This window comes from Sitophilus oryzae, unplaced genomic scaffold (assembly GCF_002938485.1).
Source record: "Sitophilus oryzae breed Bouriz unplaced genomic scaffold, Soryzae_2.0 scaffold_227_pilon_pilon, whole genome shotgun sequence".
In the NCBI taxonomy this organism is placed as follows: domain Eukaryota; kingdom Metazoa; phylum Arthropoda; class Insecta; order Coleoptera; family Curculionidae; genus Sitophilus; species Sitophilus oryzae.
The window spans coordinates 3,919,023-3,936,870 of NW_022146782.1; the positions used below are offsets into that span (position 1 = coordinate 3,919,023).

Sequence of the window (17,848 nt, forward strand, 5' to 3'; positions counted from 1 at the left end):
CAAAAAATGTTCATTTTTTAATACTCCATCTAAGAAAAAAATAATATACAGGGTTTTCCATTTAACAAACGAAGAAAATTTATTTTTATTTTAGAAAATTTGGCGTAGAATTTTGAACACGTTTGATCTAAGATTACGATATTTATAGCAAAGTCGGTACAGACCAATTACAGTAAATACCTCGTATAGTTTTTATTTTAGTGCACTTCTTGTATTTGTAATATTTTTTTTATTATTTTTTTTATAAAGGCTGAAAAATATATATTTTTTATTTATTTATCTTTGAAACTATCAACACATATTTAATACCTTAGTATTACACAAAGTGATCAGAAAGGAAGTCAAAAATGCAATAATATACAGGGTGTTCCATTTAAAAAAAACATCCTAACACTCACACTCTTTTAAGCAACTCTATAGAAATCAACTTAAAAAAATTCAGATTTGTAGTAAAAAAACTCACTAATCAGAATTCTATAATTATTGATAAAACCGCAGCTAAACTTCCAGCGTATATGATATTTGAGTTTTTAATCCATCTTAACCGACAGGTAAAACTTTAGGTGTAGACGACGCTTTAGATGGACTCGTTTCAATCTCAGCAGCCCTACAATATTAAAAAATATACTCTTTTTGCTAGTTGTAGTAGAAACGGTTTATTCATTTGCTTAAACATAAGTAAAATTACAACTAAAATGGAATTCAAGATTCGTACAATGATAATAAATATGTGTATTATTAATAATTGTGATTTATGGAGCTGGCGTTTCGGGATCTGAAGTGTGCTGTTCCGGTTCCTCATCGTTGTAAATGTTTTCAGCCATTTGCCACACTTGCATTATGTTATCCTCAGATACCGAGCAAATTACCCATGGCTCGTTCGGATTCCAACTAAAATCTATTAAAAATACATCGTTAAGTATCAAAAAAAAAACTTTTTACTGTATCTTACCGGATATTTTAGCTGTGTGTCCTCCATGAATAAAGAGCAATTCAGGTGGACCATCTTCTGCATCCTCTGCACTTTGTTCTTCACCTAATACATAATTTAATTAAAATTAGTTTATATAAACAACAATTTATAGAAAATAAATACCTATTTTGCTTAAATCCCAAACATGGAGCCTCCTATCTGTTCCCGACGATGCCAAAATAGTTTCGTTATGTGGTGACCATTGGACTTGGAAAATCTCATCTTTATGTGACTCAAAACTGTGCAATTTCAGTTTGAGGTTCCTCAAATCCCACAGAGCTACAGTTTTATCAGCTGAACCTAAAAATATATATTTTTAAATAGTTTTTATTAAAGTTGTTTCAAATTTTTAGTACCTGTTGCCAAGATAAACTCTGAATATGGGTTAAAACTTAAACAGTTTACTTCTGCAGTGTGAGCATCGACTGTATGAGATGGTTTACTGGTATTGTTGCATCTTGTATCCCAAACCATCAATTTTTGATCATCGGCAACTGAACCAAACAGACTTTCGTGCAGTAAATGCCAAGCCACATCTTCAACAACAGCTGTGTGACCTGAATATACAAAATAACTTTACTATTTTGTTAAATACTTTGAGAGTGAAGGCCTTACAACCTGTGAAAATCGTTTTAGCGTCAATAACTCTATTCTCTTTTGGTGTGGCATTAATATCCCACAAACAAATAGTATGATCGTCGCTAGCTGACAATAAATATCCGTTAAGATTCGGGTTCCAAGACAATCCGTAACCCTCTTTTTGATGGCCTCTCAGTCTCAAATCCGGATGACATTCTCCACTGGGATCAGGTTTAGAAGGGTGCTTGGTGTAATCAAACACTAAAATGTTATTAAACACAATTTAAACACTATTAAAATATAAAAAATTGATGACATACCTAAAACATCACTTGATGGTGTTTTAGTGGCTATAACACATGGATTCTGGGGCATATATCTGGCTCTATTCACTTCTCCTTCGTGGTTGATTTTAATTTCGATCTCGATCTTTCCAGAAACAGAACCAAAGCCTCCAAATTCTCCTTTTTCATTGTCGTAATGGGATGCATCAAACTGGGCATCTTCATTTGGTAATTGCACACTGAAATTGATATATAACAGCACTTAATACAGCCGTTAAACAGTACAAACTCCCTAAATTACCTGGCAATTAACAAATGATTCTGCTCATCGCTTGTATGAGTACCCAAAATCAATCTGTGCAGTGAATGGTCCTTTCCTTCGGGACGTGTAACATCAGGTAACCATTGGGCTGTTAATGAGGGCCATTCTAAGGCGTGGGTCATGACCAAATCGTACAGAAAGGGCGTGTTTCGCTTCCATATCTTGTATTCTTCGTTAATAACACGTTCTTCGACAGCATCGTCGAAGGTTTCTAAACAAAAAACTAGATGTTTGCACAGAAAACTCAAAAATTTTAGACAAACAAACCTGCAGTATCTCCTCCTTTATCTCCTAAACTTCCCATTTTTTACTGAAGTATATCTTTAACTGACTTATATCATATAATAAAGTCGCTTTAAACGCCTTTAAATCACTTTAAATAAAATATTTTTTTTTTGTAGAACGTCCCGCCAAACAAATTCAGACAATATAGCCAACGTAAATTTTCGTAAAATCAATATGGCTACTGCTTCTTTAAAAAACTAATTTTTAAAAATAAATAAGTTAGGTAACATTTTTTAAAAACAAGAAAAATAACAATTTCTTTTTGTAGTTATAAATTTTATTAATATCAGTTTATAACATATATTAAATTAAAGTTTAAATTTATTTTCTTCTGTCTAGGGATTTTCTTTCGGTTAAGTTTGGATACTTGGTTAAAAGGCAACCTTTGTAGATAATAAAGCCCTAGACACCCTTTTATGTCGTCATGACATGAACCCATCATGAACTTGGTCAGACTCTTCTGGTTAGTGATTTTTAATAATATTGAATTTTTTCAACATTGAATATTCAACTGACGGACAACGTTGAATGACGGATCTTTTGACAAACAAATCCTTTAACAAATCTTTATGGTTGGTATCTTATAAAAAATAAAAAAAAAACACATTTTAAAAGCAACTGTCTCTTATATTTCTTATAATATACACACTTCAGTTTAAAATACAATAATAAAAAATGTAAATAGGTCTAATAAAATGTCAAAAATTACTAAAAACACTGAATACATTACAGCAAAAAATACAAAATTAGTAAAACATACTAACATAGACAATAGTAACATAAAGGATAAACAAGAAGCTATATTATTAAAGTTACAGAACGTATACAGGGTGGCCCGAACTGTATTAAAGAGTAAAAATAAGTAAAAAAGTTCGTATAAATGTATCTTTTAAAATGTTTAGTTTCGGAGATACAGGGTGTAGAAGTTTCATTTTTATTTCGATTTTTTCCAAATAATTTCTGAAGTAACGTCAATATTTAGATGAAAATTGGTGTCTGGAAGTTTTTGGACATGAGAAATTTGATTTTGATGTCAATATGACTTCTATTTGCAGGGGGCGCCATCTACATGTGTTTTAACTTTGTTTTAACTAGTTTGAAGAGTAATAACTTTTCGTCCGTACCTGTATAAAACTACTGAGTGAAAAAATATGCATTTTCGTGATTTTTTACGTAAAAAATATCTCTTGGTAAAAATGGCTACGAGCAACCATTTTCGAGATATTTAGAATAGAAATAGTCAATACATGTCATTGTTGACAAAAAATAAACATGTCGAGAAGATATATAGTTATTTGATTGAAATAGTTAATTTGGGAACTTTTTATTTTTTTAAATGATAATTATAAATTTTTCTTTGAAAAAATGATAATAAAAAAGTTTCTGTTGAACTTTAGACAAAAACATTTCAATTTTATAATTTCAGTTCAATAATTATTTAGTCAATGACCACAGGTATTGATCATTTCGATTCCAAATACCTCGAGAACCATTACTCGTAGCGATTTTTACCAAGGGATCTTTTTTACGTAAAAAACGTCGTGAATGTATATTTTTTCATCCAGTAGCTTTATACAGGTACGGCCGAAAAGTTATTGCTCTTTAAACAAGTTAAAAAATATGTAGGTGGCGCTCTCTACAAGTAGGAGTCATATGGACATCAAAATCAAATTTCTCATGTCAAAAAACTCCCAGACGCCATTTTTCATTCAAATATTGACGTTACTTTAGAAATTATTTGGAAAAAATGAAAATAAAAATGAAACTTCTACACCCTGTATCTCCGAAACTAAGCATTGTAGGACATACATTTATACGAACTTTTTTACTTTTATTTTTTTATTTTTTAATTTTCCGGAATACAGTTGGGGCCACCCTGTATATCAGTATATTTTTTTTACAATAATTATATTTTGAAAAAGTTCACGACTTTAAAGGTATAATATCTAAAACTGATGCGCTGTTGAAGAAATAGGATTATGTTGAATATTATTTGACGGAACTGAATTTTCTGAAATTGTGCTGCCAGAGTTAAGTAAATCAAGAAAGTTAACACAAGGGTTATAACCATACCGAGCAGAGACGTACTGTTTAAGAGAATAAGAATGAAAGACCTCCACTATATTTTCTTCAGATACCTGGCATATTACACTGGGTGTGTTTGGATTCCAACTGAAATCTATTAAAAATACATTGTTAAGTATCGAAAATTAATTGTAGGAAAATATTAAAAAGTGTGAGTGAATCGGGATGATATTTTTTAAACGGAACACCCTGCCCGACAAGCAAAATTTATTGCTGGAACATTGCCAAAACTTCGCAAAGCAAGACATATTTATAGCAAAATAAGTACAGACCAAAGAAATTAAAGAATTAAGAAATGCTGAAAAATATATTTGTTTAAAATATGTATTAATATCTCTGAAACTATCGAAATATATTTACTCATATCTTAGGATTATGTAAAGCGATCTGAAAGGAAGTCAAAAATTCAATAATATACAGGGTGTCCCATTTCAAAAACCCATCCCGATCCACTCACACTTTTTTGAGCCACCCTAAGAAGTTAAAATATTTTCCTGAAATTCATCCAAGTACTAACTTTAGGTTTACACATAAACAAAATTCCCCAGTTTTTTTTATTCTATATATAGGAGCTACAGATGCCCAATAAGGTACTCTTGCCGGACCCTGAATATTAATTAAATTTTACCAATTTGTAACACTGTATATCCCCGATCTTACCGTTTACTTTTTGCCAAGGTCCTGAGTGACAATCCACAAATTCGGGTGGAGCATCTCGATCCTCTTCGGGTATTGTTCCTAATGAATTATAAAGATATTAACTTATACCGTATGATCGAGAAAAAACGGCGTCAGCGATGGCTATGGAATGAAGATCGCCCCAAGTAGCATTTTCACGACTTGCGACCACATGTTTACTAAACACAACGTTGGATTAATTACAAAAAATAGTTAAATTCCCCACCTTAGGTATTAAAATAAATTTAAACGTTTTTATAACGTTGTGCCGACGTTGGACTAGTACTACAGCAAAGTAGAAGCTTCTGCGACGTCGAATAAACGTTGTCTTGTAACCTTTTTTGCTTAAGTGATCTTTAGGTGATTCGGACAACGTAGTTACAACGTTGGACAATATAGAGTTTTCCGACGTCAGTTTCAGGACCTATTCCAACGTTATGCAAACGTCGTCTGTTTTACTAATTCCAACGTTGTTTAGATTTCCTTATTCTTACGTTGGTAGGACGTCGAGTCACTACCTTTTTGCAACTGTATTGAACCATAACCTTAAATCTTAAATTTTCACTTCATTGTTCTGTTCAGTCAGACAGTTCAGTGCTGTTTTTGTTTTTATAAAAAAAAAAATTAATTAAAATGGGACATAAGAAAGGTACATATAGAACTAAATTTAAATATACATCGACATATTTTACCGATAGTTTATCCACTCCCTCGTTTATTTAGATTATAGAGGGCGGCACAAGCTAGACTCTAGGATGACTAAATTAGGCAAACTCGGGACTAGTATATACTACCTGTTACGACTTTATTAGTCCAGTATGCGACTACTCGAACTACTCCATCTTAATCTCCAAAACAACAAAGTGAAAGCCGCCATGATGTTAAATAAGAAAATGTTTCGTTCCTAAAATAGCAATTCCTGCTTTTTGAATACATTAACTTGAAATATTTGACCCTAAAAAACACGCGGAAACAATTTTTTCGACTGCGAATAATTCAAGAAAATTTTTAAAACTTCTTTAATTTTAAGGCCCATTAGTATTTTTCAAAGTAGAAACAATACATTTATCAATAAAGTTGTTTGCGTTTAACTTTTTTGCCTTGGGTAACGAGTTACAGAGTCGGTTAAAGTGTTTCAATAATTATGATCTTCAAACATCCTCCACACTTAAATACTTTTGTTTTGTTTTCCTTCACTGCCATCTGACATATGTCTCAAACTAAATCATAAAAATAATATTTTTACTATAATTATCCCAATTTAGGATAAAACGCGACTTAGACGCCATATTAGTTTTGTATTTCTGTGAATTAGGATTTTAAACAACGTTGCAGTTTGTACTAAATTAGGCTTCTAGCCAACGTTGGTTTCCAACGTCGTTTCGACCCAAAAATTATTCTCCAAACTAGTGCAGACTAGGGTTGGCACGAGGTTGTGCCGCCGTTGCACCCCGACGTTTGGTCGCGTGACACAACGTTGTCCCGATGTCCAAATGCTGCTTGGGGCGCCACCCTACTGTATATTGAAATAAGGTAGGTTCTAACCTATTTTATCTATATTCCATATATAAATGCCTCCATCTATGTCTGACGATGCTAGAACCTCTTTGCAATGAGGCGACCAGTGCACTTGGGAGACTGCTGCCGTATGGCACCCTGGACCTAAACTATGCACTTTCAAGGAAGGCATCCTCAAATCCCAGAGACCTACAGTTTTATCGGCTGATCCTAAATTTATTAGAAATACACACGTAAATACATTTTATTTTTAATTTTCTATAGGCTCGGTGCATTTCGGTTGATTTTAAAAATTCCGACAGCAGCGCTCGGTACGGCAGAAATCACAAGTTTTCGGCTCAGTATTTCACGCAATTCCGGTATTGATCGCATTGAAATAATATTGAAATCGTGGCTCTGTCATAATATTTAAGTATTTTAGTTTTTAATAGTGCGACAGTGATTGAAACTATAAAACACTCAGGTACGAGGTTTGTGTGATGTAACGCTGTTTCGGGTAGTAAAAAATAAGTGAAAAAGAATTCGAACTAGGCGTCGTGTTGTGTTGTGACAATTTCAAATGTTAATAAAATTGCCGAAAAAATGTAAACGAGTAAAGGAGAGCGTAATGAGGGCGTTGTTGGGTGCAACAACATTCAATAACTCAACTTTCCCGGATATTCAACTCTCCCGAAACAACATTTTATAGCTTCACAACGTTTCAGACCGATCTAATCAGAAGCAAAAATGGATTCAAGCAGTTCGGCGAAAGAAATGAGTAGGTAAAGTGCTCGTTACATAATCAAAATATTAAATAGACATATACTATGAGAGGATAAAATATAATTTAAAATGTTTTAAAAATTCGTTGTAGCCGAAATAGCCCCAATTATACCCCACTAGCAAAACCGGTGATTAAAACTATGCGCGCTACCGTAGTTGAACTTATCTAAAAAGTTTTTTTAGCTGAAATAATAAATTATAATACAAGTTAGACCCATGACCAACATGACAGTCAGGCCAGAGACATCGATTTGTGACGTCACCGCACTAGTCCGGCTTTTGTATTGTGCCATATGGTACTGCATATAGGTTTTGCTTAAATAATAGTATTTATTGATAGTTTTGCCAGATATAAATATGAAAAATATTATACAGAAAGGTATTAAAAAATAACATTAAATTTTTATCGCGTTAAAGTAATTGAATAGCATTAAAATTTAGATCTAAAGCACGAATATTAATGTGAAATAAACTACAGCATAAGATGAACAAAATAAAATCTAGATAATAAAAAGCGTGTCCTAAAATTGCGTTAGCGAGTATTTAGCAACTAGTAATAATATACCTGTGATAAAAAGTTTCCAAATATCAAAAAATTTGAAAACTATACGTTTATCGACAAGTTAAGAAAATGTATTGTATATGATAACGGCAGAATACATTTTAAAGTTTAATTAAAAATAATTGTAAAAATTTGCCTAACATATTTAAAAAATGTGGATATCAGATAGAATTAACTATTAACATTAAGTAATTTTTAGTTCGATGTTCATCAAGTAACCATCTCCCTAAATCGTAAATAAAAAGATAAATATATAATTTATTTTTATATAAAATACTGAAATAAAGTACAAATTCATTTAATTTCTTTAAAATATATTGCCATTTCATAATAATAATAATACTTTTCAATATTTATTTCATCCTGAATTTCCAAATCTGTTTATTACTTTTCAATATTTATTTATTTCATCCTGAATTTCCAAAATGTTTTCTTTCATCGGGACGTTTTCTCTTTATGGGAACATGCACAAAGGGTCCATAAGAGGGTTGATTTGGAAAAATTGTAGGCACAGCATGTTTTATAGGTTTTGGACGTGACCTAGTTACAGTTAATATTTTTGGAAAGAAAATGTAGACAGATCCTGAGGACTTATTATAATTGCTGCTACAAGGCACAGGCACAGAACAATGTCGCGGAATTTTTTATTTCACAAAGTAAAAATAAAGAAACGAAAACTGTTTTACATACAAATACACGTCAGTTAGGTTGGTTTAACACTATACACTAACACTAACGCCTATTAATTATGTTTTTATGTAAATTCCCCAACTTTTTCCTAGCCCGGACACACAGCCGGCATCGCCGGTGTTACTATAATTTTAACCGAAAGTATGGTGTTTTTCGCGGGTACGATGTTATGAATCGGATCTAGATAGTTCACTATTCACTCAAAATTATTTAGTATAATTTTATTAGCATAGAAACGCGTAAAAAACACAGATTTGTTGCGAAACTAATGAAAACAATTGGTTTGTTTACGACTACTAATTCTGGACCACTTCGGTAGAACTGTCAGAACTGTGTGTTTAAAATTTTCACAAATTATACTTTCTAACACTTTTAGAATAACTATATATAATATTTTTTTGTATACTCGCTATATAAACCCGTGTATTTGTATATACTAGTTGTTTACGATATTCTCCGATGGTGGCAGCACCGGCGGAGAATGCACCAAGCCTATACGTAGACTTTCAACATCACTTTACTAAATCTGAACACTGTGAAAGTTGTTTTGAAAGACCCTATAAATATCTACCTGTTACCAAACGATAGTCGTGACATGGATGAAAGTCTATACAGGTGACTCCCGCTGAGTGAGCACGAATTGAGAGAATACTTTTAGGACTGCATCTGGAATCCCACATCATCCATTTTTCATCAAAACCCACCGTTCCAAACAGATGAACTAATTGTGGATGCCAAGCCACATCTGCGACAGTATTTGTATGACCTGGAGAGACAAAATATCTGTTTAGAAAAAGCCATCAGTTTTTTTAGTTTATTCCCAGACAGCACATAATATCTTAAAGACGTCTTTTTTATATCTTAATTAGATCTTAACGGCTAAAGACTAAAATAAGACAACTTTTGGACATTTTACAATGGACATTACAATTTTAGCTGATATTAAAGAGTAATAAATGTTTAAAAATTCAGCGAAAACCGCAACTTGATATCTTTTTTCAAACCAAAGTTATTAGCAAAATTATAATAAATGCGAAAAAATAAGCCCTTAATTACCTTATCTTTCTAACGCGGTATCCCTAGCCCTCTTGATTATGACCATTCTAATAAAAAAAAAGATAGAAAATATTATTTCATTCAAAAGATCGACAATGTACTAGAATACCATAATACTAGGTGGAATAATATCTAATTATGAAGATATCAATGAAAGTGACTAAGAAACGACGCCTCAGTGAATTCATGGTAGGCTTTGGAAAAAAGTTGCTTTTAAAGAGATAGTTTAAACTCAAAATATTATTATATCAACAATTTGATAGTCTCAGAAGCGTTTTTTATCTTTCGATTGCTTTTCTAAAAATGCCTTTCTTCAAAAGAGAAAAAAAGACTATCAAAATGTTGATTTAATAACTCTTGGACGTTTATATAATTACGTCAAAAGCATCTTTTTTCCAAAGCCTACCATGACTTCACTGTGGCGTCGTTTTCTTAATCACTGTCATTGATATCTTAATTATTAGATATTAATACATCTGGTATTATCGTATTCTGGTATATTATCAATTTAAGAATAAACTAATCGTTTCTATCTTATTTTTTATTAGAATGGTCAGAATCAAAAGGGCTACTGTAACCGTGTTAAAAAAAAGTAAGGTAATTAAGGGCCTATTTTTTCGTATTAATTATAATTTTGCAAATAACTTTGGTCTGAAAAAAGATATCAAGATGCGGTTTCCACTGATTTTTTAAGCTTTGATTACTCTTTACTATCTGCTAAAATTACATATACCATCGCATTTGATTTTTTTGAAAAAACACGCAATGTTTGTTAAAATGCAAGACAGCGCCCCCAAGCGTCTACGTTCAAAAGCTTATTGTTATTGTTTATATGGTATAATATAGAGTAAGAAACGCTCTTTTAAACGAGCTCCCGTTTGTTAAATTCCGTCCATCCAGTCCGGAGTTATTAATATTTAAATAAAAACAGATCTAACCTTCCCCCACCACTTTATTTTGGTTGATAGGGGAAATTGGTTCAAACAAAAAATATTCAGAATTTACTGAAGATTATGAAGCTATTATTTATAGTACCCCTTATCAGTGCCTTCTATTAAAAGATCAGCCTACGGGCGAGATTTATGACGTCACGCTAGTTAGATATAACGGATTAATAAAAATGTTGTAGAATACATGGAAAGCATAATTATTCCTCAGATTTTTGGTTTGTATTTTAAAAATGATATAGTTTACATGAAATATACATAATATACAGTTAATAACTACAACATATATACCTATTTATAGTAATAAATACTTTGGCAAATAAACTATGAACCATACAAATGCAGCAAATGTTTTACAATGTACAAATAATGTATAGGTACATAAGATAATGGGTAAAATGTAAATATATTTAAAATTTTGGGGTTTGAAAATCGATCTAATTTAACAAAAAACATTACAATACAATATCTACTAATAGTGATGTATTATTATTTGCATTCACAAAATTTATATGTATATTTCAATCAAGTATCAATGTTCGAAAAATTATATTTACAAATAATACAATATTATCTAAAAAAAGGCGTCAGTGATGGCTATGAAATGAAGATCGCTGGCATTTTATATGTAAAATTATTCTAAAATTTTTGATTTTCTTGGGATTTTAGGTTCAGGGAAAAACGCTGATTTAAGTTTTTCATTTTTGTTTTCATTGTTTTTATTTGGTTTAAAAAAACGTTTCGGCTAACTATAGCCTTCATCAGTGTTGTGTCATATGAGAAAAATAGTGTCGAATATAATCCAAAAAATTACATATACAATATAATTCACACCTCATAATGTTTACTGCAATTAATAAACTAATATAAACTTATCAAAAGATGACTACATATTTTTTAAAATTATTATTCTTAACACTAAAATTATCTACATTGACTATGGAGTACGCAGTAAACATTATGTGTGTGGTGTGAATATTTTTATGTAATTTTTTGGATTATATTCGACACTATTTTTTTCATATGATACAACACTGATGAAGGCTATAATGTTAGCCGAAACGTTTTTTTTAAACCAAATAAAAATAATGGAAAACCAAATGAAAACTTAATCAGCGTTTTTCCCGAACCTAAATCCCAAGAAAATCAAAAAATTTAGAATATTTAGAAACAAGGTTCAAGAATATCAAATTTTCCAAGATTGTAAAATTCTAGTTAATTATTTTGTGTACAGTTATTTAGGGAATGTCATCGATGTTCATTTCCAAGCCAACTAGACGCCGATTTTTTTCGATGATACGGTATAATTCTTACATAAAATGTAAATAACATTAGACCAATTAAAACAAAGAAATATGAATTTCTTAGAATTTTTAGTAACACCTTTATTCTTAAAACTTAATTTTGTATTATGCAAATATACCAATTTTATTGATATTTTATTCATATTGTATTCAGCCATCACTTAAATATTTGATATTAATTTGATATAAATAATCAACACTATTCATTAAAAATTACTGAACAAATATATGTTATGCTTGACATACATTATATATTATCAAACAAAAACACATTCTTCTTTTAAACTGTATCAGTCTTGTCTTTACAATAATCTTTTTTAAAATTTGAACTCAAAATAATAATCTTTTTCATGATCTTTAATACACATATTCTTTATTTTTCCCTAGATCATAATACCAACTTACGTGTTTGAATCTATCGAAGCTGAACCAACAACACTTGGAGTGGAGATTCCACAATATGAATAAAATAAACATAATTGTCCAGTTTTCATTAATACCATCATGGGAGAATATTATTTTTAAATTTATTAAAGATATTTTCAATAGAATTCTCTTGATTTATAACTCGTACCCACTTTTCTTGCTCTTCCGGACACTTTAGGCTGCCTAGTATAACTATCCTTTCCACCAGGAACACAACAAAGATGAGGCATAGCACCAAAAACACACTCCACTTAAGCTTTATTGATGAATTGTTAGAGTCTTAAAAAACACACAAAAATCACGATAAGTAAAAAATGTATGGGCACTTTTAGGTTAAATCACTTACACAACGTGTAATTTTTCTATTTTTTTATGCGAAACCGAGAGTGACCATATATCTGGTAGTAGTTTATGTCACTTAAACACCAAAATAATTAGTTTTTTGCACTACAATAATAAATAATACCAAAAATCAAAGAGTTAAAACCAAAAATCAACCGACAAAATATGAAACGGAATCTAACCCAATATCTAAGTATGTACAGCTGATGAAGTAAACAAAAGTCCGCCCCCAGGCTGATCTTTTAAAGAACGGCAGTGCCCTTATCTAGGCAAAATTGTGTAAAAACTCCATTTTCTTATTTTTAATAGCAGTTGCGCCCTCTAGCGGCCGCTATACAAACTTGAAAATAATTTCCAGCAATTTTTCATGCTCTCTTTAGTTGTAAATATTTTTTTCCGCAAGCTCTACGACCAATACTTTCCGAGATACAGCCGAGAGCTATTCTTAGTGGGACACCCTGTACAGTTCGGGCCACCTATAAAATACCCTCGATACAAAATGAATAAATACCTCTGAAAATGCTATGTGCGTTGATAACTCTGTTTCCTCCTGGTGTGGCATTGATATCCCACATACAAACTGTCTGATCCGCACTAGCTGATAATAACTTGCCTTCGAAAATCATGTTCCAAGATAATCCAAAACCCCCCTTCTCATGGCCTTTCAGTCTCAATTCTGGATTACATACTCCACTAGGATCGGGAAAATTGGGTTGTATCATATAATTAAACACTACAAACGATATAAAATACCATAAATACCAAAAAAACGGCGTCGAAGACGGCTGGGGAATGACAATCGACGATAATTTTGACGAGGTCAAGCCCTAGACGTAGATTTACTTGGTTCGTACCAATGACTAAAGAATACAAGGACATGTAACGCCCATATACCCGGTGTTGCATCGTCGGACGGAACATAGGAAATCCCATGTAAATTTTAATGGGGTCAATTATTGACTTCCCTAATTATTTTAGAGAATAATTCTATTTAGGTTTATTGAAGAGCACTAAAACCCACATTCAAAAGAATAACTTTAGATATTTTTGATTAGCTCGTTTACGAGTTATCGCCCGATTTCTTTTTAAATATTTCTCCTTTCTTATGGCCCTGTATTTACTTATGAGCACCAGTCCAAGGTAAAAGATAACTGTCAAATGAAGTTGTCATTTCAGAAATTTACCTATTTAGTGCTTTATTATTATTGAAAACTCATTCCTACATCGGAAATCTTAAAGATGTATTTATAAATACAAATTAATATGAATTACAGTAAAATAAAGTAATCAATTACAAGGTTAATTATAGTATTTAATTAAAATTGTTCTGTCACTATAGCAAAATAACATTCAACAAAAAGTCGTTTACAGCATATAGGGCATATATTTCTCCAGTAAGTATCTGATTTCAGAGCTTTGCGAAATGCGGGAAAGAATGAAAGTGACTTGATATTCAAAGGCAGATGATTGTACAGGGTGGACCATTTTGGTTGTTTCGATAGGGTATCTAGGAAACCGTGAGAAATATTCAAATTTTGATACTGCAGTCTCGGGTTCTTTTTTTGAAATAAATACAATGGCGCAAACGGATCGTGGCTATTTTGATCGGTTTCGAAGCTACAGGGGGATTCTCAAATTTTGTACTTTTTGAAGATGTTCGATAGTTTGTTTATTTCAGCAACCACGGAAGAATGAATTATACATTCTAAAGGCACTTTTCTTTGTAGAATGCAGTGGCGTAGTCAGACTTTTTTCGAAAAAAATATTTTTTGAGATATTAACTATACTTATGTTTTTTTTTTTTAAATAGAACCCCCTGTATATTTTTAAATTTTCTTATTCAGCTTGGCATGGGCTGCTCAAAAATATATAACACTCTTTATTTATTTTTAATATTAACCTCGATTTTTCAAATTTTTCTTAAAATATCCACTTAGTAGATAGTAGGCCGCGCCGAGTAACAAAGTAAACGGTTATCATGGTGATCGGAACATACGTTTGATGGATGCGGGACATTTCATTTCAACAGATTGAAGTGTGTGTATTTTAAATAATAAAAAATGAGTAAATTTGAAAATTTTGAGAAATATAATATGTTAGAATGTTATATTGAGTCTAACAAACATAAGCAAATGGCAGCTGATTTATATTTTGAGCGGTATTTTGAGCGAGAGCAACCAAATCCAGCCATTTTTAAAAGATTGGAAGATAGTTTAATCAATTTTGGATCTTTTCAAAAACCGCGTCCCAAAAATTATCAGAAAGAAGATGAAGATTCTACACAGAAAAGTGCCTTTAGAATGTATAATTCATTTTTCCGTGGTTGCTGAAATAAACAAACTATCGAACATCTTCAAAAAGTACAAAATCTGAGAATCCCCCTGTAGCTTCGAAACCGATCAAGATAGCCACGATCCGTTTGCGCCATTGTATTTTTTTTTCAAAAAAAGAACCCGAGACTGCAGTATCAAAATTTGAATATTTCTCACGGTTTCCTAGATACCCTATAGAAACAGCCAAAATGGTCCACCCTGTACATTTTTTGGCATTGTACAGTATTGAGCTTTTAACTAGTTCTGAGCTCGGGGTTGGCAGATAAAGATCATGCTCCGCATTCCTAAGTGGATAGTTGTAGGATGGTCTTTCCAGAATAGCAGATATTATGTACTTGCGGATTAAGCAAACGGATTCAAAAACGAATAAAGAAGGAAGAGTCAGTATTTTGAAATTTTTAAAGAAATTCTGGCAGTGAGTTCTGCTGTTCCTTTGAATAAGAAGACTAAGGAAGGAGCATAATGCTATCCATGTATTCATGCATGGTGGGCGGAAAAGGCACCATAAAAGCTCTCCAGGGTGGGGATCCTTGACAGTTCTGTTTGGCGATTCATTTGACACATTTGAATTTGATTTGAAATTTTGTGGATTTGTCAGTCTTTATGGAGCTTATTTTATGTTATTTATTATTTATTCTACTACTGATAGTTGTATAAAGGTAGTAAATCTAGATGGAAATTGTGGCAGAACTTAAATTAACAGTGACACTATCGCGATTTATCGAAAAAGACTCTAAAATAGTTGGTTGTGTAGCGTGCGGTAGATCTCGGCAAAAATTGAGTGAAATAATGGAACAACTTTTCGCTAGTAAGTGACTATATAATATACATACGTGTAGTAAACCGATCATTTATGAAATTCACTTAAATTAACTAAATTATATATTTTTCTTGCATTTTAGCTTTTATTTATTACTTGTCAAAGATTAGATGTCAAAGAATTTAGATACGTTAATTTGACTTACCTGCTTCAGTAGCGTATCGGGTGTTTGTGTTAATAAATACTTATTATAACTTATCTATTTTTATTAGAATTATATATTTTTATAACAATTTTAATAACTACCAACATTTATTCACAACGTAAAATAAAACAACAAATTATTGAGTCTACCCCACGTCTACCCTACATCATAGTTTTACATTTTTTAAATAAAATTAGAACGACACTGATAAACCGGAATTTAAGTCGGCCATATTTGAGGCCCATCGCGGTGTACCTAAGATTTTTGATATGCTCCTTCCTTAGTCTTCTTATTCAAAGTGCTGTTCAGTCCCAATAAATATCGAACTGCTCTATTTTGAAGTTTGAAAATACGATCAAACCTTGTCGCGCAGCAAGTAGGATGGAAGGGCATAACGAAGATGCGACTCAAAAAGGGCATAATATAGATGATGATACATGTGACAGTTGGACCGTGTCACTCCGCCACGCCTAAGAAAATAATTACTTACCTAACACGTCACTAGATGGAGTTTTAGTCGCTATTAGACAAGGATTTCGAGGCATATGTCTTGCTCTGTTCACTGCTCCCTCGTGATTAATTTTTTGAAGGAGTATTAGGTCACTCTTAAAGGGATTATTCGAACCATCTAAATCTTCTTCTTCTTCATCATCGGAAGATGACATATCATCGTCGCCAGTAAATGATTTGTGTAATGAAACTCTAAAAAATATACAGGGTGACTCGCTCTTACTTTAGACACGTCGAATTATACAGGGTGTTTAAAATAACATGAGCCATCTCTCGCGTAACGAGATTCTTAAATAAGTGCAAATATTTTTAGGGGTGGTATATTTATAGTAACTTTTACCCCCAAAATTTCATTCGAAACGCTAAAAGTCCTTGGAAGAAAATTATAATAAATCGAAAAAATATTTTAACACCCTGTAGCTACGAAACAAAGCAGAATCGGACGACCTATGTATATGAAAAATAAATCTTATTTTTACGTGAGGAACCTCCCCACGAGAGATGACACATATTTTTCCAAACACCCTGTATATTTTTTCTCTAGGTAGTTTTTTTACGTGATGAGGAATCTCCCCACCAGAAACGGCATGTTTTTTTAACACCCTGTATTTGAAGTCGCGCTCTTTTTAACATCAATTACCCTGCAATTAATAAGTGATCTTGTGGTTCGCCTGTATGGGTGCCCATAATCAATCTGTGGAATGAAAATTTGTCTTCCTGTTCTCCGTCAGCTACAAAATCGGGGAACCACTCGACCGTGAGTGAGGGCCAGTGTAAAGTATGGACCATCTCCATAAAAAGCGGATTGGCCACCCTACGTATTGCGGTTTCATAGGCGGTATTAGGTAATACCATTTCTAAAAAATATCGATGCCGATACTCTATATAATTAATTATAATTTTTTTGAGATACATACCTGGGGATGGGACGACTTCTAAATTATCCATTTTATATGAAATATATTTGATTGGCTCTTTAACACAAAATACACGTTGTTGAACTAGATTGGAGACAGAAAAAGAATGCGCTTAAAAAACGCAATTTTTTTGTACCGAAAGTGCGTCCCGCCAAAAAAATTCATAAACAATACAGCCAACATAAATCTTTATAAAAGCAACATAACTACGTACATTGCAACTAAGTAAAAATGTGAGTAAAGTATTACCGTTCGTAAAAAACTCAATAATTATTTATTTTTCGATTAAATTCTATTTAAAAGCGTTGGT

The 17,848-nt window shown here is 32.0% G+C and overlaps 2 protein-coding genes across 3 annotated transcripts; both read right to left on the reverse strand.

Annotated features, from left to right (window-relative positions):
* Positions 1-640: 640 nt before the first annotated feature.
* Positions 641-2,599, reverse strand: LOC115884323 (probable histone-binding protein Caf1). 2 transcript variants are annotated; one of them, XM_030902867.1, is made up of 8 exons: positions 2,426-2,599; positions 2,138-2,369; positions 1,873-2,075; positions 1,592-1,813; positions 1,330-1,530; positions 1,097-1,273; positions 953-1,036; positions 641-898 (listed from the first exon to the last, which is right to left on the reverse strand). In XM_030902867.1, the coding sequence occupies exons 1-8, from the start codon at positions 2,460-2,462 to the stop codon at positions 753-755; spliced, it is 1,302 nt and encodes a 433-aa protein (XP_030758727.1). In that variant the 5' UTR covers positions 2,463-2,599; the 3' UTR covers positions 641-752. The 2 variants fall into 2 exon arrangements, with proteins under 2 accessions (XP_030758727.1, XP_030758726.1); XM_030902866.1 differs by having other exon boundaries at positions 1,589-1,813.
* Positions 2,600-4,256: 1,657 nt separating this feature from the next.
* Positions 4,257-17,669, reverse strand: LOC115884340 (histone-binding protein RBBP4-like). Its single transcript, XM_030902895.1, has 8 exons — positions 17,539-17,669; positions 17,262-17,478; positions 16,602-16,813; positions 13,325-13,546; positions 9,310-9,504; positions 6,752-6,934; positions 5,189-5,266; positions 4,257-4,622 (listed from the first exon to the last, which is right to left on the reverse strand). Exons 1-8 carry the CDS (start codon positions 17,567-17,569, stop codon positions 4,390-4,392), a joined length of 1,371 nt encoding a protein of 456 aa, XP_030758755.1. The 5' UTR covers positions 17,570-17,669; the 3' UTR covers positions 4,257-4,389.
* Between the last annotated feature and the right edge of the window lie 179 nt (positions 17,670-17,848).

Bases quoted from the DNA above. Each gene is read 5' to 3' on its own strand.
- LOC115884340 (XM_030902895.1), bottom strand. From the start codon at position 17,569: ATGGATAATTTAGAAGTCGTCCCATCCCCAG. The intron at 13,547-16,601 runs GTAAGTAATTAT...TATCGTTTGTAG, and splicing joins TCCATCTAGTGACGTGTTAG to TGTTTAATTATATGATACAA. The intron at 9,505-13,324 runs GTATTTATTCAT...TTGTCTCTCCAG, and splicing joins CGCACATAGCATTTTCAGAG to GTCATACAAATACTGTCGCA.
- LOC115884323 (XM_030902866.1), bottom strand. From the start codon at position 2,462: ATGGGAAGTTTAGGAGATAAAGGAGGAGATACTGCAG. The intron at 2,076-2,137 runs GTAATTTAGGGA...TATCAATTTCAG, and splicing joins AATCATTTGTTAATTGCCAG to TGTGCAATTACCAAATGAAG. The intron at 1,037-1,096 runs GTATTTATTTTC...ATTATGTATTAG, and splicing joins TTGGGATTTAAGCAAAATAG to GTGAAGAACAAAGTGCAGAG.